Raw genomic sequence first — 27,674 nt, 5'->3', positions numbered from 1 at the left:
AAAAAGATGTATAACAAAAACGGAAATCCAAACTGACATCAATGGCAAATGAAATACTTTCAAACGTTATTGATTAGAGATTAAATTGTTAGATAACAAAAAAAGCTTCAATAAACAAATATTATGAAGGTTGTTTCAGTTTTGTTTGCTCACCAGAAGTCGTAGCGGCTAGTTCAATCCAAAAGACGTTGTGTGAATAATAAGATGCAAGTTCTATAGGATTTATAAGATATTTAGTTTCTTATTTTTCAGAAATTTGTTATCTCCTCCTTTGTCACTCAAGAAAATAGCTAAAATAGGAACTTTTTATAGTGAATCTTTGTGAAACTGTTTGGTAAATGACGACTTATACTTATTGACGACATGACTGCCTGTCCATGGATTATTCTTTATGGTTGATTGTGTGTGGCTATGCTGTTTGACCTATGTGATTGTATGGATGAGAAGGGTTAAGGCCTCATTCAAGTGCTGGTCTATATTAATCACTAATTTAGGAAAACAGTCTTCCTTTTCTCCTTCTGTCTCTCTTCCTTTTCTCCGCCAAAACAGTTTCTCTGATAGTTTATCTTATAAAATAATAGATAGTATTCTTAGAACAGCAATTGTGTGCAACTTCTGTTTGTCAGAACTGTTAGGAAGTGTTATCCTGCGTTGTTATCCATTCTACCGGAGTGCATTTAAACAGACCTGGGTCAGGTCTTGTTTTGCCATCTAATTCAGTGGTTTGGTTTTGGTGTGATACCGAATGATTTTACTTGTGGTACTTGAAATTAAACTATTCACTACTAAGCCAGTAGCAGAAAAAGAGGATTCTAGATTGCAAGAACCGCTTCGTTTATTATACCCTCATAGGAAAAGGAGAGAAAACACGGCGCATTATCATTGACGTCACGGATGTTAATTATAATAATGGCCATGGCATTCAGACCAGCCTGAAAATAATAGGAAATTTTATTTAATCATTTTTATCATGTTGTAGCTGTTGGGCAAGATGAAGCGGTCCACTCAAACAACGATGAAAGTAGAAACTTTCGGTACAGTAGAAACTTACATATATGACTTAGAAAAATTAGAAAAACTCACAAGCTCATATTTTAATAGAAAAGGTCTCCGCATGTAATTATGTACTTTTTGTTAATAGATGGCGCTAATTTAAAAAGAGTGAGCAAAAAAATCAAAAAAAGAACAACATGAAAACAAGTGACACCAAAGCGCTTAAGAAAGTACAGCTTTCCGTTGAAAGTGTAGTAGTCTTTGGGAATTGGGATATTGTTTAGGTTTGAATTTTTCTTATGAAAAGTTCTGCCAAATATAACCAACTAATTTTGTTTATTTATTTTCATGGTCCAACACGGCAACACTACCGAAAATTTTATATTGTACAATGAACTTCATAATTTAAAAAAAATGGACGAAAGGTCTTAAAAATTGTGGTTCTCAGGTATGAATACTTGGCCAAAATGTCCTTGGCACTTTAGTGCTTTTTTAATAAAAAATTCCAGTTTTTTTCAATTTTAATGTCAACAATTTCGTCGTCCTTCTTCTACCACGATATCCTTTGTGACTTCCTCAGAGTTAGGTTTAGGTCTTTAATGATTTATGATTTGAATCTGTTCATCATTTTCTGGATGTTTTTTTCTTTGGATGGAAGGGGGAGGGTGAAATATTTTTCACTCATAGAAATAGTTGAAAATTGAAATTCTTAACATTAAACCTTCTGGATGCTAGGTAATTTTCACGCACGACCCTTTATTAATAACAGTCAAAAACTCAAAATTAATTTTTATGTTGTATTGTACTACACCAGAATTGTACTAATTTTTCTGTAGCATTTATGTTGTGTAGCATACAGCCGAACTGTGACAACCTAATAGTAATGCAAATCTTCGAAGGCGATGTAAAAAAAAGTATTAAATAAATCCAAATTAATACTTTTCATTACCACGACACAGGTGTTCCCGAAGTTGTTTTTTTTTTTTCAAGTATCACTTTAACTAATTTATTTATATTTATATTTTTTTATTACTTATATTTAATTTATTTATATTTTTTTTAGGATTTTTTAAAGTGATCATTTCGAAACGATAATCATTTAATCGATTCAGCTTTGTTTAGTAGGTTTTTTCTGAAAATGTGTTGAAAATATAAATTTTACATAATACCAGTCCAATATTGATTCTAAGGGTCTGCTCTAGCATCTAATTTTTACAAATAATTATTTATTGTTACCTTAAGCCTAAAATGGGGAAAAAACAACAAATGTACCCCCTAAAATGTTTTTAATACATAAAAGGGGCTAATATTGTACTCCATTCCCCATCTTATAGTAATGCACATTGCTTGTAATTTTGAGTCACCCGTTGTCTGGAACGAAAATAATAACCAGTATTTAATTAAATATAACAATAATTGAGTTCTAGAACACAGCTGAAGAAGACGACGACATGTCAAAATCGCTACATAACTGTTTCAAAATGATTTAAATTTATATATTAAATTAAATTTGTATATATTATTGCTAATATTTTTTCTAATATTAACATTTTATTTATATACACAAATTTTAATAATTAAATTTTAGTATATCAGATTATTTTTATATGTTACATATTTAAAAAGAAAATAACGAAATAGAAAGATCCTATCTCATCAGTAGCAATTGACAAATTATCCAACTTAGTTATTTCAATCCTTATTGTAATAGAAGAAAAAAACAGATTATAAAGACAAAGGCAGAACAGGGGTGCCAATCGGAGGGGTTGTGGGGAGATAATTTTTTGTATCTTCGTCTTAAAATCTAAGAAAATCCCAGCCCAACAACTACATTTTTGTAAATTAGCACCCCGACGTTGAAGCTTTAGTCTTGTTCCTTATAGGCACACTTTATGTCAATGGCAGAGTATATTCCATTAAGAGATCCCAAAACGCAATCTTGAATAAAGTCAACATCATCTTTGGGACAGTAATCGTCATCACTAGACCTGAAAAATAAACTTGATTCAAATTTTGAATTAATTTGAAACTTCACATGAATTAAATATTTATTTGGTACTTGTATGATAAGCCCCCTGCCGCTCAAGTTGTTCATTCATTAAAGCATTATAGAACCGGTTTTTTCGGTTAGTTTCATTCAGCTTTTCCGTGAGACAAGACAAAGATAAGTGACAGAATAGATGGAAAGCATATAATTTGGGATATATATTTGCACATTAGGGGGGGGGGAATTATTTGGACAGTGCGAAGTTAGAAAACCATTCTTACTACATAATATGCAGAATAATTGTACCTAAAACATTAGGCATGTAGACCCGCTATACCTTACCCCCCCCCACATCTAATGTGCAAATATAGAGCCTAATTTTTTTCTAAACTATTCTATTTTTATTTTGATTTGGTATATTTCATTAGGATTGAGCGACAGAGAAACATATTAGAAGAATGTTGCTCATACAAAAATATTATATCATACAAGTACCATTATTTTTATGATTGTATTATTCAGTCGTGTCGAGGGGGGGCCCACTTTTTGCCTGGTGGAAATCCAGAAGAACCCCTTGTTCTGCTATGCATGGCTCACTTTCACCACACCATGCCTCTTCGATCTCATTGTGGCACGCTTCTGCCACGTGCCACCTTGGTGTACATGATTTTTAAGTGCGCGGCCCCTCGAGTCATGTAATAATCAACACCTTAGGAAAAAACAGCTGAAAAGTTTGACAGATAATTATTTAAGAAAAGCATTATTTTCCTTAAATTCTAAGAAAAGGCTTATAATAATAATAATAAAAAAATAAAATAAAAAAATTAGAATTCAACCCCATTTCAAAGAGTAAAGAGACAATTCAGTATTAGAGTGCATCAAATCCATTCTGGTGTTTTCAAGACTGATTTAGAAAAATCAGCGTTTTCGAGGTCAATTTAAAAAATGTAGGGGGGGGGGCAAAATGTATAGGGACAGTTTTGTTGTTTTACGATTTACTTCAACTAAAATACTAGGAAAAAAGATATTTTAAAATGAAGAAACCAAAAAAAAAATTTCCAAAATCTAGGGGGCACATTCCACACACACCCTAATTAGAGGTACTGAGTTTGCCCTATGACAGCTTTCATAATAATAATGAGCAGGGGTGTAGCTACAGTATTTTTATTGGGGGGCAACAGGATGTGCTATTGAAGTAGGTGATATTCAAGCGGTAGTGAAGAAAAATAACTATTTGATACACATACGGCTTGGTGAATTTAAAATATACAATAAACACACACATATAAATATATAAACATATAAATATAAACAATAACACACATTAAACACATATAAACAATAAACACACATTAAACAATCATCAATATAAGTGCTGGCGCTTGAATTTTACTACCATTGCCAGCAATAAGCTGCTGGAGATGACAGTAGTATAGCATAAACAAACTTTAGGGTGGGTGAAGGTGAACGTCGCAAACACCTGTCGCTCACCACTAATGCTACAGTACATATCCCCCTTTCACTTCCCCCAATCTCCACGCCCAGCAAAGGATGCTCAATCTCATCATTGAACCAAACTCTATTCTAATAGCCTCTATTATCGCGCTATTCATTTGTTCATAATTTTAAATATATTTTGACTCTGTAAGATTTAATTGATTGTGCTAATTTGTTAATATACATGATTCATTGAATTATTATTTATGATTTTTTTATTAGATTGTCTGGGGTTTTGCCAATTTATATTAATAAGTAGCATTGACATCAGCAGGAGTAATGACACCATAATACATTTAACCGGCCAGTACCCCCGCAATACAACCGACCACTACACCCAGGGCGTCCTTAAAAGCGGTCAGATATCCCTTCGACCCCTTCAAGACGCAGGTGTAAGTCACATCATAGGGAACGTTTTCTAAGATATGCAAGTGTCTGTTACATAATAAGGAATGTCTACTTTGCTTGTTACGTAATAGATTTTGGGTTTTACCTAATAGTTTCTTTGATCTTCAAAAAACTTTCAGGGCCTAATAGTAAGGAGCCTTCAAGACGCCGGAACTTAGCAAGCAATTCAACTAGGCACCCTAGCATCCAATACAAACGGGAGTCCCTAGCAACCAATCACAATGAAGCCCTAGCGTCAAATTCCATTGGTGGCCCTTGCATCCAATTTCACCGGGCTCATTAACCTAACCACTAGGGCCATCTTAATTTCACATGGGGCCTTAGCATCCAATTCCATCCGTGGCCCTTAGCATCAGACCCATAACTACAGGGGGGCCTATCATCCAATTTCACTGGGAGCCTTAGCATCCAATTGCAACGGGGAGCTCTAGCATCCAATTCAACCGCCCTCTTGCAAGCCATTCCATCAGGATTTCCTAGCAGCCCAATTCAACGTAGGCCATAACATCCAATCCATCAGGGCCCCCTACCAACCAATTTCACCGACAAGACGTTTTTCGGGAATTTTCAAGATTTATTTAGTTCTTACTTAATAGGGAATGTTTACTTATGTTAAGGATGACGCATTCTAACATGACCTGTTTCATCAGGCCCCTTGGGGGACCCTGCTTATAACTGTGGAGGACACATACGCGGAATGTTACGTAATGACGATGTACACGTGGGATGCTACATAATACTTTAAGAGATTTAATTTTTTGTAGTGTGTTTATCTTTTTTTTGAGGGAACGTTTATTAACTAAAGATTTCTGTCCACATTAGGATTCGAAAGGGATTTCCCCTCAATGGAACAGAGCGGTAACTAATTGGACTATGACAGTCTTTTTAATATTATGATTTGGAGAATACCTTCTACATGCTAACCTATTGCACACAAGGAGAATCCCTTTTTCGATTATACTAGAAGGATTAAATGAATTACATGTTCCCATATGGCTGCAATAGCTGACGCGCAGAGGGGAAACCGATTATTTGAATTTGGTTACATTTGAAGTACACCTGCATTTAAGTAATGCTTTAGAGAGTATTACCAGATAATATTACGGGTTGCTCTTGGCACATTTTTTAGTAATAGTGTCTTTTACTCTATTGGAATTTGAATATGCTATCAGAGATGAAATAAAAGACAGAGTATCATTCTGGCTAGAATATGGTACACCTTCATACATGATCAAAAGCCTTTCTTTTCCTCTTCACTACACGGGATTTAACACTTATATTAGAGACAAATCTTGAACGAGCTTACCAATGTACACAAGCTACAAGATGCTTAAATTGCAGAAACGATTACGCATCGAAGTTTTATCTTGAAACAAGAAATCCAAAGGATACAAACTTTTGTACAAAATATTTTATTTGTAAAAAAACGTTATAAAATCATGAAATGACTGACAAAGCAGTTAAAGCATAAGAAAAACAAAAACAAAACAGGAAAAAAATCCGACATAGGATAGAATTAAGCAAAAAGAACTATGAATTAAAGAAAGGCGGGGGATCCTAGAAACCAATTCCAGGGGAGGTTGTTATTACAGGTAAATTATTCAAGACTTAGATAAAATTATGTAAATTTACGATCAACTCCCCCGTGTGACCGACTTTAGTCCTCAGGAGGCTCATCGAGGAGATCATAAGACACATGACACTTTTTTTTCGACAATATTCCAGTGAAAAGGTTGTGAAGGATCAATGCCGGTGATACTGTTCGAATTAATAGAAAAACTAATATTTTTGAAAAGGGGAATTACAAATGGTCCACTGAACTTCTTAAAGTGTCAAAAATCCTAAGAACTAAATCCATAACATATAGTCTACGAAACACCAAAGATGAAGAGATGGTTTTTATGACCTTGAATTTAAAAAAGTTAAAATAATAGTAAAATCTTTCAAATCGAAGCTGCTAGTTCGTTGGCTAGGATATAACTCAGAGTTTGATTCTTGGGTAGGAGTTGAAGACATAAACAATGCCTAATGATTTCTATGTGGCATTCATGTTCAATGCCTCTAATCCAATCTACAACGATTTGAATAAAACAAGTGATTTTTGGACAAAACTCTCTCCCACTATCAAATTCAATCGCAAGTCTGAAATTGCTCTTGTCGATTGCATTCTAAAAAATACATATGATATCCTAAGAAAATATGGTACATATGACATAAAAGTTAGACCACATGATTTGCCACTCGTTAGCGAGCATTAGATAGAAACCTTCCTCACTTTAGAATACAAGAAATCTGGTAGTATGAACGATTTGTGTCGTTCTATCAATAGAAGAATCTCTGCTCTTAAAAATGATGCCTTTCAATTCAACTATTCAATGAAACAGGGCAAGATCTACATTATTTTCCCCATTGACAGTGAAAGTGTTATTCTCAATGATAATCTGAGACAAGTTCTTGGTTTCAAACAGAGTATAATCAATGGTAGAAGTGCTGCAAAAACTAGTGGCATGGATTGCGTTATTTTCGCTGACTATCCACCTGGTTTCTCCACGGACTGATGTATATTTCTTTAGGCTTCTTTCGTTGAAATATTGAGAGTTGTTAATAGTAATATTCCCCTCTTACATGTTCTTGAACGAAAAAACAGTCAAGATCACATTCATCATTGCAATATAAAGTATCTCCACTATATCCCTGTAAACACTTTCTATTTGGAACTTTGCCAGTTAATATTGAGCACTGAATTAGGAGATCATTTATCAGTAGCAAAAGGTTTGGCCGTAATTACATGCCATTTTTGACCCGTTCAATAGCAAGATGTCTAATACAAAAATGGCATTCCTTTGTCCTGATATTGATTGTTATGTTGCTACTCTTGGTCCAAGAGAAATGGGTCATGGAATGGACTATTACAAAGGTCGTTCATAAATGTCAAGCTATGGTCTTGGCAGTTGGTTTGGTAAGTTGATTCGCTTTGCAGTTCTATTGGCTAAAAAATATATTGTACCGGCTGCTACGGATTTTGCATCCTCTATACTACAAAATTGGGGCTCTGGCAAGAATTTTAAAAAGAATGTTTCAGAAAAGCCCAGGACCGGTGCAAGAACCCTTGATGAGCAATTGAAATCTCGACAAAGTGGAAAAGATTTAAAATGGTCAACAAACACCGCATTACTCATCAGTCTTTACTCAGGTCAGGAATGAAAGACAAAAGCACTTTTGTCAAAAAAGATGAAGAAGAAACGATGGAAGAAAATTGTTACACCAAAAAAGAATTTCTTTTCCTAGACTGAAATGGCGTATCTACCACACAAGAATTCCCAACCGTCAATCACTTCATCTTTAAATTTATTCAATGCAGAAAATGTTAATGTGAGCGTAAAACATGGTTACTATGAACAATTCTACCCGCAACAATCGCTCTCTAAAGACATTCATTTTCAAATTTTTTCCAATGAAGATTATTTCGTTGGATATGTCTTCCACATTTATAGACTTACATGTGGTAGTCAAGAAATCTGACAATGAAATGCCAAGTCTTACTTATGGAATATCCTACGAAAATTGTTTCGACAAATCAGTGTCTACATAAATGGAACATTGGTGAGCACTAGTAACAATCTCTTAAATCATACAAGCTACATACAGTTCATGTTGATGAAACCAAAGTTATATAAGAAATTGAGGGGCTCAACCAATGAATAAGCATATAAGACAGACAATGACACTACAGATGCACTCAAAGAGGCGATAACTAGTGAATTACATTTATTTGGGGAAATAAATCACGAGATATTTAATATACCCCAATGGCTACCACCAAATATGAAGGTGTTCATATTGAAGGAGCAAGCGTTAATAAAATTAATGTTTGCTCCATCTAATTTCATTTTGCGAAAGGAACTTCCTTTTATTATACGATGTAACAGTCTCTCTCATCTCGGCAATAGTTTATGTACGAAAGCAACAGGTTATGAGTTCTATTGCTTTGGCAGTGGAAAAAGTGAGAGCTAGTGGAAATAATATCAAACTACTTGTTCCTCATAAAATTACCAATCTGCTACATATTACCACGGGTTCACGCACAATCACTGACTCTACATTTATCAAAGGTGAAATTTCTTCGAAACTAGAATTGGCATTTGTAAAAAGTACGAGTGCTATAGGATATCGGACAAGTTGCCCACACAAATTTGAACAGCTTGGACTTTTTTCTCTTGTCTGTAAAGTAAATCGAATCCCATTCTATAATTTATCCTTTGATAAATCCTATAAGGCCCTGTAATAGTTGAAAATGTAATCCCTAGATCGAGATTCACAACAATTTGAAAATCGTATAACCGAGACAGTGTTTGCAAAAACTCATGGTATCATCGTATTGGACTTGCCTGGGACTCAAGATATGAGGATTGTACGAACGTAAGTGTACGTTTAGAGTAAACAGTTGCCAAACCACTAGCTGAGAGATTGCATTACTCTCATTAAATCAATTTGAATATTACTGGGAAATCATTTCCGAAGGTAATGCTCTACTAGAGCTCACGCCATGAACACAAATCAAATAATCAGAGTATTTAATTTGGATCCGTACATGTCCAAATACAAATCCTTTTGTCTACCATCTGATTTCTTTGAAATAAGTGTTAACTTTGACGAAGTTAGCACTCAAACAGCGAAGAATATAGAATTTTTTGATCCTTTTCACCTACCATACTCATTTTACACTCCCCACGTCAACGATTTTATTGAAAGCAGGGGAAAAACTATTATTCAAAACCAGAAGAGAGTGCAGGATTTAACGAATAAAAGGTTTGGTTTTCATGTACTACTATATTTGTTTTCTGATGTCGGTGCTATACTTACAATGAATTTATCAACATTTACGTAGATAATCCTCGCCTGAATAACTTCCTTGTGGAAAGTATACTTTCAAAACTGTGTAATATTAATTTCAGTGCGCCATGAATAAATTGTTCTAAAACTCTTTTTAATGTATTTATTAATAAAACTATATATACATATAAATTGACATTTTTCTCCTCTTTAGATTTCTTCTTCTACGTATAGTGGTGTCCCCACTAATAACTAATGGCGGTAGATCATCTGAATTTACTGCATACTGATTTTGATGTGCAAAGTCATGGTCACATTAACTACAGTACAATGTAACTTCACTCTTATTGTATCTCTTTGTGAAGTCAATGATACTATTTTCATTCATACTGTAAAATTCATGTGTTTTAATTTGCTTATATGAAGCAATATAGCATACAGTGTTTTCAAATGGAGAATCTCTTTCTGTAATAGCCAAATAAAATTCAGTATGTTTATAATCATAGTAGCCATTATCTTCATAACAATGACGCAGAAACTAAATTCTCTTGTTATTCCAACAGTTGAAGCGTAGACCTGATTCTATCAACCAAAACAATTTAAAACCTCGGCGATACAAGTCTCTTATAAATAAACTAAAATCTCGTTTTGGATTCTTTCCAATCATACCGGGATAGGTGTTGTCCCACTGATCACATTTATCATAGTGACAATTGAAGCATAGTAATCCTCTAGTGTGCGAGTAACAAATCTCTTCGAGACAGGAATTATAGTCTTGAATTTGTACTGCATGTCGTCTGTGCAATTTACACGGATTGTATAATATACACTTTTCATCATACTCATCAACAGTTGTACAATTCTCACATGATAATCAGCTGCCAAGGGTATACATGCATAGTCGACATGAATAGAATTTTTTTTCAATTTTGACTCTCTTACCGCAAAAATGAAACTAACTTACAGTCGATAAAGGAATGTTTTTCTAGTTCTAGAGAGAGAAAGAGAGAGAGAAAGAGGAGTATTCGAGTAACATGACAAAACCTGTTTGGACAGGATCTTCTAAATTGCTGATATATTTATTGTTCTCATGAAAAAATCATGTCAATAGAGTCTTAAACCATCATTGACTTCCTAAGAAAGTGTTCAAAAGCAAATCCATAATATTACTTTCTTTCATTTCAATTAATATGTTAATAAATTGTTTAAACGCGTTTGGGTCACGACCTAAAAATTGCATACAATTTTCCAAAGACGGAGAATCCTTTCTCATTATATCATAAAGCATTCTTTGAGAAAATATTTTTTGAAAATCATCATTTAGAATCAAACATTTTTTCAAAACCACAAGATTGAGCATGATTTTTGTTTCTCAAATCCATCCATTTTTAAATCCTAACACTCTCACAGCGGACTACAGGCTAACTAAAATTCTTTCTACCAAGAATATTCCTAGAGGAATGGTAACCTACTACAAATTATCTAGGAAGAAAACCATTCTCAATTTAGCAATTTTTTTTACATAGGTACAACAATATATCACTCATTTTTCACGTTCTCAATACATTTCACTATTGCATTTAAAGTAGCTTGAAGCCTATGTATATGCATTAAATTGAGTTTTAATGTAAAACATAACTGCTCCTCCCATTTGAACTTGCGCAATGATATCACGTATCTTGCATAGATTTCGTCCTATTCAAGGCTTAGTCGATATCCTGTTGTAATTTCTACTGCTTCGTTTGGCACTCTTTTCTTTATATCATTGCTGTTACCAGCTCCACTATCAACTTCTAATAGTATAAACATACCACTCAGTTTTGCTAATATGTATTGTCAAGTAAAAACTTGACGAAAAAGAGTATATTGAAGGTGTTCTCTCTCTGAATTCTATTTTCTTGCTAATATGAATTACATTGAAAATCCAACCTTATATTGGGTTTGGTTGCTATGGCGGGTTGCTACGAACCCATTGATATGTGGAAATGAGATCATCATGCAAATAAGCAAAATAGATGTACTTTCTGTAGTATCACCTGGCCTTTAAGTAAGACAAGCTTCAGGTGTTCGGTCTGTAGCATTGGCAACCTATAGTGTCAAAATAAGGGTGTATGATCTGTGGTATAGGCAAGCTTTAGTGCCCAAATAAGGAGGCAGAATCAGTAGCTAGAATACTAACGCTACTTACAAGTGAAAAATATCATCCTTAATGAGGAATGATTTAAGCAGCATATTTATGCCCACAGAAATAGTAAATAATACATTTATGTATAAATAAAACACATATAATCAAACGTAATAGATCCGTAGTAACGAACTGTAAATAAAGAGCGGTCCGTGCCAACAGGAACCGAAGCTCTAAGAAGACATAACTGCGATATCAATAAATTATAGAATCTTCTTTAAAGATATTGTATAGAGATAAAAATATAAAAGAATAATGTAAATATAAAAATATAAAAAATCAGTTGCAAAAAATTTTCATTATTTTAATATTTTTAATGACTAATTATTTTTTCAGAACATTTATATCACAGAAATAGCAAATCCAGATGTTTTGTATAAACGATAATCGTTTAATCAAAGAATTTATGGTAAAGAAGCATAAGTAAACAGCATGCGTTGCCAACTCCAACACGTGACAACAGCAACCGAAACTCCAAGAAGCAGAACTTTGATGACAATACATACACATTTTAAAAACTCATACAAATACGAAACATCTTTTAAGCTTAAAGATACTTTGATTAAAGATTTTGAGTTTTAATGTCGCTCTTTTCTTCCCTTGAATTAAATCTCTAATAGGCTACTTTTGGGTTATTGAAAACACATTCGAGAATTACGCTTATGTTACATCTCAGAAAATCGGTTTCGAAGCTACAAAAACAAATGATACAATCTGTTGGATTTAGACAAAATGCATTGGATTTGTATAATTTGGACTATATAGTTGCACATTAGGGGGTGGAGGGGTTAGATTAGGTTTCCATAATTTTGTTTCTGAAGTACTATTTTATTATCATGTTTTCTTCTATTTCATTAAGTTTAACCTAACTCCACTTCTTGGGTGTGTTTCCAATAACAGCCAAGTACCAAATCTTTGATTCATTTTTAAGTTTATCAAACAGTTCGATCATGTTTTCTTCTATTTCATTAAGTTTAACCTAACTCCACTTCTTGGGTGTGTTTCCAATAACAGCCAAGTACCAAATCTTTGATTCATTTTTAAGTTTATCAAACAGTTCGTGGTAACGAACTGTAGTAAAGAGTGACCCGGCTCAATGGTAACCGAAACTCTAAAAAATGTAATTCTGATACCAATAGTTACATCAAAGGATTGTATTTTTATGCTGATTTTAAATATAAAGTTTTTTCAAGTTTAGTCTTACCCATCAAAAGTTACGAGCTTGAGAAAACTAGCCTTATTTTAGAAAATAGGGGGAAACACCCCCTAAAAGACATTAACAAAAATGACACCATCAGATTCAGCGTATCAGAGAACCCTACTATAGAAGTTTCAAGCTCATATATGCAAAAATGCGGAATTTTGTATTTTTTTGCCAGAAGACAAATTACGGATGCATGTTTATTTTTTTTTTTTCCTGGGGTGACCATGTCGACCCAGTAGTCCTAGAGTGTCGCAAGAGGGCTCATTCTAACGGACATTAAAAATTCTAGCGCACTTTTTAAGTGACAACAAATTGGAGGGCACCTAGGCCCCCTCCCACGCTCAGTTTTTCCCGAAGTTACAGGATCTAAGTTTCGAGAAACCTAATAATTATGTCTTTCGCGACGACTTAATCCCCCACGGTCCCCGGGGGAGGGACTGCAAGTTACAAACTTTGACCATTGTTTACATACAGTAATGGTTATTGGGCAGTGTACAGACGTTTTCAGGGGGACTTTTTCGTGTTGAGGGTGGGGGGTTGAAGGAGGGGTTACGTGGGAGGATCTTTGGATGGAGGAATTTATCATGAGGGAAGATAATTTCCATGAAGGGGACGCAGGATTTTCCAGTATTATTGAAAAAAATGAAAAATAGATAAAAAAAAGTTTTTTCAGCTGGAAGTAAAGAGCAGCATTAAAACCTAAAACGAAGATAAACTATTACGTATATAAGGGGGTCCGTCTCCTTCACAATACCTCGCTTTTTACGCTAAAGTAATTTTAGTAATTTCAACTATTCATTCTACGGCCTTTCTGATTCAGGGGTCATTCTTAAAGAATAGGGACAAAATTGAAGCTGTACTGTAAAGAGCGAGGTATTGACGAGGGGGCAAACCCCTCATATACGTAACAAAAATATACAAATATAGAAGTTCGTTACGTAAGTTAATTCGCAAGCTGCGCATATTTATTACTAATAAAAACGTCCGTAAAAAAATTAAAAGTTCTAGTTGCCTTTTTAAGCAACCAAAAATTGGAGGGCAACTAGGCCTCCTCCCCCACCCCTTTTTTATCAAAATCGTCCGATCAAAACAACGAGAAAGCCATTTAGCCAAAAAAAATTAATATGCAATTCCGTTTTAATTATTCATGTGCGGTGAGCCAAATCAAAACATGCCTTAATTCAAAACATTCAGAAACTAAATAAAAAAACAAGTTTGTCCCCTCCTCAACGCTTCGCTCTTTACCCTAAACTTTTTGATTGTTTTAAAAGGTAGAGTTGTGAGAACGAGTCGAACTTTAGCGTAAAGAGCGGGGCATTGAGGAGGGGACAACCCCTCTCATATATGGAATAATTTTGTTCTTTTAAGTTTTAATGTCGCTCCTTGCTTACAGTTAATTTTTTTTTTTATTTAATAGTCTTCAAAATCAGGGCTTGTTTGTTAGAAGAATACTTTTTTTTTCTTTGCACTAAGAAAATATAAGGGCACTGTAACAAAAATTAAATTTTAATAATAATATATGCATTTACAAAATCCCAATTTGACGCTCTTTCGAAACATATCAAATTTATTACCCTTACTGACTATTATAAATAAAATTTGTGTCGTCAAGTTTTTGTGATAACGAACTAAAAGCAAAGAACGACCCGTGCCAATAGCATCCGAAAACTATAAAAAGCAGAATTTTGATATCACATAATATTCGGTTAATCAAAGATTCCGAGGTAACGAACATCAACTAAAGAGTGGCCCGTACTAACCGAACCCGTAATCACTAGATTATTTGTAACAATAAGATAAATCTCCTTCTTATGTTGATTTCAAATATGCGAATTTTTAAGTTTAAAGGTGCCTAAATTGAACAATTTGAGTTTTGATGCCGCTCTTTACTTATATTTGAAAAAAAAAACGTTTTTTTTTCAATTTGATAGCCTTCAAAACCTGCGCTTGTCTTGTAGAAAACAACTGCATATTTTCTATACACAAAAGGAAATATTCCTGCCCCAACTTCCGTGTATGGAGTTTAAATAAAAAGGTTTTTAGCCGTTAGATTATTTAATTCTTCAGGGTCTTATTAGGGACACAAGCTGGAGCCTGTATGCATAATCGCATTACTAATTTGCATAAACATTAACGATTCAACATGCTAATTTCTTTTTTCTTCCTTTATATTTCAGCTTTAACGATTCAAGACTCTTACTTGTGAAAACAATTAATTTTCCTTTTAGTATTGGTGATTGAAATTGACACCAATAACTTTTTCTTAAGTATTTAAAACGGTTTTAGGATTTAGAGGCAAAATTACCCTATTTGAGAATAAAGTAAACAAATGTAGTACATTTGGGGGCTAGAAGCCCAATGAATAGAATTTTAAGGAGAATGTTGAACTAAGATCTGAAACACAAGCAAAGGAAATATGCATCAAATGTTTTCGTCAGGCGACGAGAAATTCTGTTTACGGCACAAATACAACTTTCGTTACGATCTAGCATAAGTCTTCGCCATGGAAGTAGCTCTAGCTTTTTTGTTTGAAGGAGCAAGAGGGGTCAACATCCGGAAAGCCTAGGGGTATGGGCTCCATTATAATTTTTTCTCAAAATTATTGGTTGACAACTGCCCTCTTGCCCCATCCAAAACGACGCCACTGACCATCGCATTAGCCAGTTGTTCAGACTAGTTTTTTTTTCAAAATTTAGCAAAGCAAATATTGGTCAAATTTTTTCGTCGCGTGACAAGAAATTGGACTCCCGACGCGAATTCAACTTCCGTTACGACCTAGCGTAACGGACCGCATTGGCCTAACTTCCGCATTGGTCTGCTGTTTCGACTAGATTTTTTTTTTTTGGAAAATTAGGACCTTATTAAGTAAAGGGGAGAAGTCTAGAAAAAAGCTGAAATATGCTAATTGCTCTTTTCAACTTTTATATTTCAGCACTAACGATTCTAAAGCCTTATTTTAAAACAAATTAAGTAAAGGGAAGATCTTATTAAGTTAAGGGAAGAAGTCCAGAAAAAAGCTGAAATATGCTGATTGCTCTTTTCAACCTTTAAATTTTAGCATCAACGATTCTAAAGCCTTATTTTAAAACAACAATTAATTCTCATTTTATAATTGGAGATGCGATTTGACAAAATACCTTTTATAAGTATTTAAAGATGGTGTAAGGATTTAGAGACGAAATTACTCTATTTGAGTATGGTGTATAGTAAACAATTATAAATCACTCGGAAGCTAGAAGCTTAATGAGTAGAGTTTTCAGGAGAATTTTGAACTTCTATCTGAAACGCAAGCGAAGCAAATATTCGTCAAATGTTTCGTCAGGCGACAAGAAGTTCGGCTCCCGACACGAAGTCAACTTTCGTTACGACCTAGCGCAAACCTCCGCATTAGTCTGTTGTTTAGACTAATTTTTTTTTTGGAAAATTAGTGCCTTATTAAGTAAAGGGAAAAAGTCCAAAAAAAAGCTGAAATATGTTATTACTCTTTTCAACCATTAAATTTTAGCATTCGTCAAACATTTTGGTCAGATGACGAGGAATTAGACCCTCGACCTGAACACAACTTCCGTTACGACTAGCGTAAACCTACCCTAGTCTGGGTAAAATTCTAGTTAATGGACTTCTCGCTATCTCAGAAAAGGTTTAGTTTAGGAAAATGAAACTTTCGGGGATTAATCTACAGACTAAAGTATGTCTCGGGAAGGTATTTTGAGGCAACTACCTCCACTCCTTCTCCCTCTAGAGGACCCTGACCTTTGATGACCTTTAAAAATATGTGTGTTATAAAAGTGAAACCTTGCAAAATAGATCTTCTCCTTAATTGAAGTACAACAAAATTGTTTTCAGCTTCATAACTTTGCTCAATTCCATTTTATAAGGTTTTAAAGATATGCAAATACATTTCCTAAATTTTGAAAAAAAAAAGCATTGATATGGCTCAAAATTCTACTCAAATAACAGGAATTGCATTTTCAGAACTAAAGGCAGAGAAAAAGCAACTAGTAACTGAAAATTAAGGTAAAATGTTGTTTTGTCAAAATTTCAATAGACCTGTCATGTAGGCAAATTTCAGGGCCCTTTAGAGGGAGAAGGAGTGGAGATGGGTACTTAAAAATATCTTCCTGGGACATACTTCAGCCTGTAGACCCGTCTCTAAAAGTTTCATTTTCCTAACTTAAACTCTTTCCGAGGTAGCAAGAAGTCAATTAACTAGAATTTTACCCTAGTCTGTTCTTTCAAATAGATTTTTTTTTTAACCAGTGCCTTATTAAATAAAGAGAGAAATCTTGAAAAAAGTTTCAACTTGCTTGTTGCTCTGTTCTTTCTTAATATTTATTTATATTATAAATATTATAAAATTTTATTATTAATATTATAAATATCATTTCTTCCTTTCTTAATATATTTCAGCATTAACGATCTTAAAACTTTATTTGTGAAATCAACAATTTTTTTTTTATCCAGGGTGGTGAGGACTGAAAAAACAGCATTTTTAAGAATTTAAAAAGGGCTTTAATGATGTAAAGGTAAAATTACACTTTGTAGACATAGCATGAAAATTTATTGATTTTTCGGAGACACAGTGAGCATTGGGGTTTTAGGCATCCTAATCCGGGGAGGTAAATGCCCCTCCAGGCCCTAGTTTTCCCCCTGACCCTAGTTTACCCCCTCCCAGATCCTAGTTCACCCTTCCAATCTGAAATGTAGTTTCAGTAAAAAATCTTGTCAAAACTAAGAAAAGCCTGCATAATGCACCAAGAGAAACAGATCAGTTTTCTTTAGTGTATCTTTGCCTTTATCGCTCATTTTTCAATGTCACTGTCGCTTGATTTAGGAAAAAAATGGCACCAGCTTTGCCCCTCCCCCAGGATTTTGACGAAATTACGCCACTGGGGGGAGGACAAGGTAAACCATAGACGTGTAAAAATACAAAATAAAATAAATTTAGTGTCAGACGTCAGAAAAACTGGGAGAGGCAGCGGTCTCCCCCCTGCCTGTCTCCCCCCTGAACCGCATCAGCTAATGTGTAGATAAAGTAAGAAATTTAAAGGAGATTTTTGATTTTTCATCTAGAACAGAAGTGAATCGAGTGTCAGTACACATTTACTTTTCTTCAGGAGAGGGGAAATCCGGCCCTTGATGTGGAATTCGACTCTTGTGAGAGCCAAGCTTCAACCTTCATATTAATCTATTATTTAGACCAGGTTTGTTTTAAAAATCACTAAGTTTGTTAAAAAAAAGTTTGAATGTGCTAATTGTTTTTTTCTTCCTTTATATTTTAGCTTTAACGACTCTAAGGCCATATTTTATAAAAAAGCAGCAATTATTTTAATTTCCATCCATGGTGATGAAAACTGGCAAAAATAATTCATTTTTTTTTTAATAATTTAGAAATGGTCTGAGAATTTAGTGCTGAAAATACACTTTGTAAATGTAACATGAAAACTTGTTGGTCATTCGGTGCAAAATGCTTAATAAGTTGATTATAATATGAGAAGCCAATAAGCCTATAAGTAGCCTTAATAAGAAGCCAACTTCGAAGAGAATTCCGAGCTCTGATCCGAAAAAGAAGCGAACCGAATGCTCGTACATTAGTAGCAATCACAATTAATAATAACGATCGGTAATAAAAATAGAAAATAACGGAATTTTTTTTTTCTTTTTGGCCACGGATTTTTTTTTTTGGCCACGGTGGTGAAAACTGACACAAATAGCAAAATGAAAACTGACAAATTAACAAAATTTAATGAATTTAAAAATGAAGCAGAATTTTAAGTTCAGAAAAAAACATAAGCGAAACAAATATCTGCCGATTTATTTATTTTATTCACTATTTTTAACGGGGTCACGAGACTCTTTTATTTTATTTGATTTTTGCCTTTGAATATTTTATAGAATAATTAAAATTTTATGTTTGAGTTATATCCAAACTTGTTATATGTTGTAATTTCAACTAGCTTTACGTTTGATGTTTAAGCAAAAATTAAGCAAATTAAAAATTATCAAACCTCAAATCTAAATTTTTGTCTTCGACGAGTGCGAGGAAAGAAATCTAATTCGTCAGTGAGTTATTGATGATTGTTTAGTGTAGGGTCTTTTCTTATAAGTCGTGCAATAACAAATGCCTGCCAAACCTGTATCCAGGATTTTTTCGGGGAGGGGGGTCACACCCCCTGGATACGGCCTTGCAAACGAGTCATATTCCTCTAATTATGAATTGTTTTATTTGTGAAAATTATGCAAACATTATCCCCCTTTGCAAAAACTAAATTCAGTCTCAAAATAAAAAAAGGTGATTTCGAAAACTAAGTCCTTTAATCCCACCGTTGTTACATATTTTGAAAACTAAGTTATAACTTAAACTGAGTAAAACCTTATCAATCTTATTTATTCCCAAAATCAATAACATTCCCACCTTTTTGGAATTATTTCTCCAGAAAAATAAAATACCTTCGGATCTATCGGCCATTACTCTAACTCCGATTGGAGAACAAAATAAACGAGACTGCACTTTCTAGAAAGACTATGATTAGAAAACTTTATGGGCGGAGCTAAAATGAGAAAAAGAACTCTCCAGGGGTCCCAGTCCTTATGAACGAAAAATCTTCACTAGCTCCCTGAAATAGTTCGGCACATTTCTGAAGAAGAAAGTTTAATGAGACACTATTAAGCGGTAATAGTAGAGAAAAGGATTTATAAAACTGGATTTTAATTCCACTTTCTGTTAAGGTAGAAATTAATGTGACGAGACGCCTAAAGTACCATGGACAGTGGAAATTAAATATGACTGAATTGATAAACTGGAAACTTATACAACTTTATATATTTTGGAAAACCAGGAAAATGGGAGTTCATTTTTAATGAAAAAAGTCTCCATATTCAGTTATTGTAGTTTTTGGGAATAACGAACACCGAATATAGAAAAAGAAACATGAGTGACAAATCAGCACAAAATAAGCTATAAAAATATAGCATTAATCAACTTCTTTTTTAGGAAACCAAAATTTTTAGGAACCAAAAATAAAAAACCTTCGGATCTATCGGCCTATAAAAAATCTATCGATTTATCGGCTATAAAAAATATAGCACCAAACACCCTAAGAAAATGTAGATTTTCTTCGAAAGTGTAGTTGTCTTCGGCAATCAGCATATTGTTAGTCTTTAATTTTTAGGAACCAAAATATTTTTTTTTTGGAATACAAATTTTTAAGAATCAAAAATTAAAAACCTTCGGATCTATCGGCCTATACAAAAATCTATCGATTTATCAGCTATAAAAAATATAACACCAAACACCTTAAGAAGATGTAGATTTTCTTCGAAAGTGTAGTTGTCTTAGGCAATCAGCATATTGTTAATCTTTAATTTTTGGGAACGAAAATATTTTTTTTGGAATACAAATTTTTAGGAGCCAAAAATAAAATAACTTCGGATCTGGCCTATAAAAAAATCTATCGATTTATCGGCTATAAAAAATATAGCACCAAACACCCTAAGAAAATGTAGATTTTCTTCGAAAGTGTAGTTGTCTTCGGCAATCAGCATATTGTTAGTCTTTAATTTTTAGGAACCAAAATATTTTTTTTTTGGAATACAAATTTTTAAGAATCAAAAATTAAAAACCTTCGGATCTATCGGCCTATACAAAAATCTATCGATTTATCAGCTATAAAAAATATAACACCAAACACCTTAAGAAGATGTAGATTTTCTTCGAAAGTGTAGTTGTCTTAGGCAATCAGCATATTGTTAATCTTTAATTTTTGGGAACGAAAATATTTTTTTTGGAATACAAATTTTTAGGAGCCAAAAATAAAATAACTTCGGATCTGGCCTATAAAAAAATCTATCGATTTATCGGCTATAAAAAATATAGCACCAAACACCCTAAGAAAATGTAGATTTTCTTCGAAAGTGTAGTTGTCTTCGGCAATCAGCATATTGTTAGTCTTTAATTTTTAGGAACCAAAATATTTTTTTTTTGGAATACAAATTTTTAAGAATCAAAAATTAAAAACCTTCGGATCTATCGGCCTATACAAAAATCTATCGATTTATCAGCTATAAAAAATATAACACCAAACACCTTAAGAAGATGTAGATTTTCTTCGAAAGTGTAGTTGTCTTAGGCAATCAGCATATTGTTAATCTTTAATTTTTGGGAACGAAAATATTTTTTTTGGAATACAAATTTTTAGGAGCCAAAAATAAAATAACTTCGGATCTGGCCTATAAAAAAATCTATCGATTTATCGGCTATAAAAAATATAGCACCAAACACCCTAAGAAAATGTAGATTTTCTTCGAAAGTGTAGTTGTCTTAGGCAATCAGCATATTGTTAGTCTTTAATTTTTGGGAACGAAAATATTTTTTTTGGAATACAAATTTTTAGGAGCCAAAAATAAAATAACTTCGGATCTGGCCTATAAAAAAATCTATCGATTTATCGGCTATAAAAAATATAGCACCAAACACCCTAAGAAAATGTAGATTTTCTTCGAAAGTGTAGTTGTCTTAGGCAATCAGCATATTGTTAGTCTTTAATTTTTGGGAACGAAAATATTTTTTTTGGAATACAAATTTTTAGGAGCCAAAAATAAAATAACTTCGGATCTGGCCTATAAAAAAATCTATCGATTTATCGGCTATAAAAAATATAGCACCAAACACCCTAAGAAAATGTAGATTTTCTTCGAAAGTGTAGTTGTCTTCGGCAATCAGCATATTGTTAGTCTTTAATTTTTAGGAACCAAAATATTTTTTTTTTGGAATACAAATTTTTAAGAATCAAAAATTAAAAACCTTCGGATCTATCGGCCTATACAAAAATCTATCGATTTATCAGCTATAAAAAATATAACACCAAACACCTTAAGAAGATGTAGATTTTCTTCGAAAGTGTAGTTGTCTTAGGCAATCAGCATATTGTTAATCTTTAATTTTTGGGAACGAAAATATTTTTTTTGGAATACAAATTTTTAGGAGCCAAAAATAAAATAACTTCGGATCTGGCCTATAAAAAAATCTATCGATTTATCGGCTATAAAAAATATAGCACCAAACACCCTAAGAAAATGTAGATTTTCTTCGAAAGTGTAGTTGTCTTCGGCAATCAGCATATTGTTAGTCTTTAATTTTTAGGAACCAAAATATTTTTTTTTTGGAATACAAATTTTTAAGAATCAAAAATTAAAAACCTTCGGATCTATCGGCCTATACAAAAATCTATCGATTTATCAGCTATAGAAAATATAACACCAAACACCTTAAGAAGATGTAGATTTTCTTCGAAAGTGTAGTTGTCTTAGGCAATCAGCATATTGTTAATCTTTAATTTTTGGGAACGAAAATATTTTTTTTGGAATACAAATTTTTAGGAGCCAAAAATAAAATAACTTCGGATCTGGCCTATAAAAAAATCTATCGATTTATCGGCTATAAAAAATATAGCACCAAACACCCTAAGAAAATGTATATTTTCTTCGAAAGTGTAGTTGTCTTCGGCAATCAGCATATTGTTAGTCTTTAATTTTTAGGAACCAAAATATTTTTTTTGGAATACAAATTTTTAAGAATCAAAAATTAAAAACCTTCGGATCTATCGGCCTATACAAAAATCTATCGATTTATCAGCTATAAAAAATATAACACCAAACACCTTAAGAAGATGTAGATTTTCTTCGAAAGTGTAGTTGTCTTAGGCAATCAGCATATTGTTAATCTTTAATTTTTGGGAACGAAAATATTTTTTTTGGAATACAAATTTTTAGGAGCCAAAAATAAAATAACTTCGGATCTGGCCTATAAAAAAATCTATCGATTTATCGGCTATAAAAAATATAGCACCAAACACCCTAAGAAAATGTAGATTTTCTTCGAAACTGTAGTTGTCTTAGGCAATCAGCATATTGTTAGTCTTTAATTTTTGGGAACGAAAATATTTTTTTTGGAATACAAATTTTTAGGAGCCAAAAATAAAATAACTTCGGATCTGGCCTATAAAAAAATCTATCGATTTATCGGCTATAAAAAATATAGCACCAAACACCCTAAGAAAATGTAGATTTTCTTCGAAAGTGTAGTTGTCTTAGGCAATCAGCATATTGTTAGTCTTTAATTTTTGGGAACAAAAATATTTTTTTTGGAATACAAATTTTTAGGAGCCAAAAATAAAATAACTTCGGATCTGGCCTATAAAAAAATCTATCGATTTATCGGCTATAAAAAATATAGCACCAAACACCCTAAGAAAATGTAGATTTTCTTCAAAAGTGTAGTTGTCTTCGGCAATCAGCATATTGTTAGTCTTTAATTTTTAGGAACCAAAATATTTTTTTTTTGGAATACAAATTTTTAAGAATCAAAAATTAAAAACCTTCGGATCTATCGGCCTATACAAAAATCTATCGATTTATCAGCTATAAAAAATATAACACCAAACACCTTAAGAAGATGTAGATTTTCTTCGAAAGTGTAGTTGTCTTAGGCAATCAGCATATTGTTAATCTTTAATTTTTGGGAACGAAAATATTTTTTTTGGAATACAAATTTTTAGGAGCCAAAAATAAAATAACTTCGGATCTGGCCTATAAAAAAATCTATCGATTTATCGGCTATAAAAAATATAGCACCAAACACCCTAAGAAAATGTAGATTTTCTTCGAAAGTGTAGTTGTCTTAGGCAATCAGCATATTGTTAGTCTTTAATTTTTGGGAACGAAAATATTTTTTTTGGAATACAAATTTTTAGGAGCCAAAAATAAAATAACTTCGGATCTGGCCTATAAAAAAATCTATCGATTTATCGGCTATAAAAAATATAGCACCAAACACCCTAAGAAAATGTAGATTTTCTTCGAAAGTGTAGTTGTCTTAGGCAATCAGCATATTGTTAGTCTTTAATTTTTGGGAACGAAAATATTTTTTTTTGAATACAAATTTTTAGGAGCCAAAAATAAAATAACTTCGGATCTATCGGCCTATACAAAAATCTATCGATTTATCGGCTATAAAAAATATAACACCAAACACCCTAAGAAAATGTAGATTTTCTTCGAAAGTGTAGTTGTCTTCGGCAATCAGCATATTGTTAGTCTTTAATTTTTAGGAACCAAAATATTTTTTTTTTGGAATACAAATTTTTAAGAATCAAAAATTAAAAACCTTCGGATCTATCGGCCTATACAAAAATCTATCGATTTATCAGCTATAAAAAATATAACACCAAACACCTTAAGAAGATGTAGATTTTCTTCGAAAGTGTAGCTGTCTTCGGCAATCAGCATATTGTTAATCTTTAATTTTTAGGAACCAAAATATTTTTTTTTTGAATACAAATTTTTAGGAATCAAAAATTAAAAACCTTCGGATCTATCGGGTTTTAAAAAAATCTATCGATTTATCGGCTATAAAAAAATATAGCCAAACACCTTAAGAAGACGTAGGTTTTCTTCGAAAGTGTAGTTGTCTTCGGCAATCAGCATATTGTTAATCTTTAATTTTTAGGAACTAATATATTTTTTTTGAATACAAATTTTTAGGAACCAAAAACATAATACCTTTGGATCTATCGGCCTATAAAAAAAATCTATCGATTTATCGGCTATAAAAAATATAGCACCAAACACCTTAAGAAGATGTAGATTTTCTTCGAAAGTGTAGTTGTCTTCGGGGATCTGCATATTGTTAGTCTTTCATTTTAAAAAAATGGAAAATATAAAATATAAAAAGCTCAAGGAAAATTGGAGTGCACTACGAGAAGGTAACCTTCAAATCACAACCGACTGACATTCCCTCTCCATTTATTATCCGAAAGGCAATAGTCTAGGAGGAGTTGGTTTGACAAGGAATTGAATGAGTTTAACAGTATACCAAATCCCATCCTCCTTACAGCTTTTCCTCGAATGCTCTCACCACAGGCATAACTCTAGGATTGAGGTAGGAGGGTGGGGGTGGGAAATAAATAAATAAAATCTTCTTTTCAGCAGCTAACAACCTTCTTTTCAACAGCTACCAGTTTGGTGTTAGATAATAATTAATGTTGTGAGATTTCAGGGATGTCTATGTCTTGTACGTTACCCAATCACCGAGTTTTTTTTTATATAAGGGATTTGCAAATAGATTACTGTATACCATTGAATTGAAAGCTTTGTTGAAACAACATCGTTTAAAGGCTTTAATTTTTTATATAGGGTATTAAAATACAACAAACTCCGAACAAAATATTTAATTTGTGTTCTAATTAAAAAAAAAACTCTTAAGGTATGTTCGAGGTTAGACAAAGAGCTATTAAAAAATAGCTTTTCATTCCAACTGACGTTGTCGTAATAGCTGAAACGATAGAAAGATAACTTTAAATTTATTTTTGTAGTAACCTTTTCGAAAGACAGCTAATAGGCATATTTAACTAGACAAATGTGCATCATTATCATCATTGATACTACTATCGAACTGAAACATATTAAGAATATTACTAGAGTGAAAGAGAGATAAATACAAATGAAACTTATAAAAGCCATGCCCTTATAAACACTGGCGTCAATTCTCGTAAGTTTAAGGGGGAGAGTGTTTTTTTTTTTTTTTAAATTCTAGAAGAGGGGAAACTTATCGTTTTCTCAATGATAATGCCAAAAACGATACATTTTTCAATAATAAAACTGCCAAAAAAGGAATTTCTAAAAATCAAGGCATGAAGAAAAATTAGGGAGCACATATACCTCCTGGCCGTCTCCCAGTTGACGACACTGCTTTTAAGACCACTAAGGACTTAATTACGTGACAAACGTTCCCGATGGACGTAAACTTTAGGTTATTTCCGTAGTAAATGTAAAATTATTGCGGTTTGCAACCAGGAATACACCCTTAGACATGCTTCAAACCCCTAGCGTTTAAGCCAACACCGCACGAATTACACTTGCACCTGGAACATTATTATAATTCAACCCAAAAATAGTTTTAATTTAAGTTCTACAAAAAAGATGTGAATAATGACAAAGACCACACTGCCTTTCTATTATACAAACAATTAAGAAGATAATGTAATGAGGAAATTTTCATAACAGCGAATCGCAGAATAAAAGCTAATTGAGAATTTCGGTAATATATCTAAAAGCTGTTACATATCTAAAAGCTGTGCACAGCAAAACAAAAAAGCGGAATAAAACTAAAACTCAACTAGTGGCAAGAAACGGGTTAAAAAAACAAAACCAACAACAAAACTAGTCCTTGAGACACCGTACACAGAAGTAGGGGTGCTAGATCAAAACGTCTGATTCTCTGGGTTAGTAATCTAGAGAAAAAGAGGCATGGGGAGAGGAGGTATATTTTAGAGTTGGGCTATCTAGGGAAGACATCAAGTGGGTAATTACTTGTAGAGGTAACTTTATGCAAATTGGGGGAGGAAGAAGATATTTGGGAAAGGTTAGCATGAAGAGTTGTCCCTACAGTTGTCCGATGTGTGGAGAGTGGGAGGAAATTTATTCCATTTTTGAGGGAAGTAGGAAGGGTTAAGGGTCTTGAGAAAGGATATTTTTGGAGTGGATGAGGTGAATGAGCCTTGGGTGAAAAAATTGCTTGGAAATGGGTGTTTTATAAGTATTAAGAAACTGGCACGGTTTATTTGTATAGCGATTATCCATCATGAGAGTGTTATGTGATGACTTTGTTTGTTTGTTTGTATTAGTATTTCTAAGCCTTTTTCTGGGCTCTAATCGTTTTGATCAAATGTTTAAATTGAATCCTTTAATTGTTTTCGTATGTTGTTGATTGTATATGTATGATTTTTTATGGCCATTGCCTTGCGGGGTTTTTCGTGTCAACTATACTATTATGCAAGTTAAGCTAAAACTCAAATTTGCATAGATTTTTTAATTGTGTCCTAAGTTACAGAAGTGCAGCTTGGGGCAGAAATGTCAGTTTTTTTTTAAAGACACTTAACTTTCCTCCGAAAAATCGTCGCGAAAGTGAAATGTTGGAACATAGGGAATATACTAAACCTTAGTGTTTTATTTCTTTAAATTTTATTTAAGATTTTATGTAAGCTAAGCCAAAACTCGAACTTGCATAAAGCATAGACTTAAGGAGTTATATAAAAAAAAGAAAAAAACATGTTACAGGGATAGTTTTGTCGATATCCTGATAGTATATCCTGAAAAAATATCCTGCAGCATCTGCAACAATGTTGGGCATAGGGTATGTATTAAACTATAGTATTCTGAAGGATCACTCTCGCTCGGGAATCATTTACATCAGGTTGCACACGGCAACCGCGGCAGAATTGTGCCAAACGTTTTGGAGACTGCCAAGCGCGGCAGGACTGTACCAAGGGTAGCGGGACTGTGCGACACACAGGCGTTCCAACACCAGGCTGGGGGAGGTCAGCGTATTCTTAAGTATTCCATTCTTTAAGTTTTATTTTTGACTTTCTGAAAGTTAGCCAAGACTCGAACTTGCATAAAGCAAAGACTTAAGGATTCTTCTATTTAATTTATATGAAAAAATAGGGCAGGAACAGTTTTGTCAATGGATAGGGAAACGTCTGGCAGCATCTGCAACAAGGGAACCCCTT

General features: G+C 33.2%; 1 protein-coding gene across 2 annotated transcripts in view; it reads right to left on the bottom strand.

Moving 5' to 3' along the window:
- Positions 1–1,079: 1,079 nt before the first annotated feature.
- Positions 1,080–27,674, bottom strand: part of LOC136038246 (UPF0489 protein C5orf22 homolog) — a 327,878-nt gene continuing 301,283 nt past the window's right edge. For both annotated transcript variants that reach the window (XM_065721355.1, XM_065721356.1), the window contains one exon: positions 1,080–2,981. In XM_065721355.1, the coding sequence (XP_065577427.1) occupies positions 2,858–2,981 (124 nt within the window). In that variant the 3' untranslated portion in view covers positions 1,080–2,857. The remainder of the gene's footprint in view (positions 2,982–27,674) is intronic.

This window comes from Artemia franciscana, chromosome 17 (assembly GCF_032884065.1).
Source record: "Artemia franciscana chromosome 17, ASM3288406v1, whole genome shotgun sequence".
In the NCBI taxonomy this organism is placed as follows: domain Eukaryota; kingdom Metazoa; phylum Arthropoda; class Branchiopoda; order Anostraca; family Artemiidae; genus Artemia; species Artemia franciscana.
The sequence above is the reverse complement of the archived record's forward strand: the minus strand, read 5'-3'. Positions and strand labels throughout refer to the sequence as shown.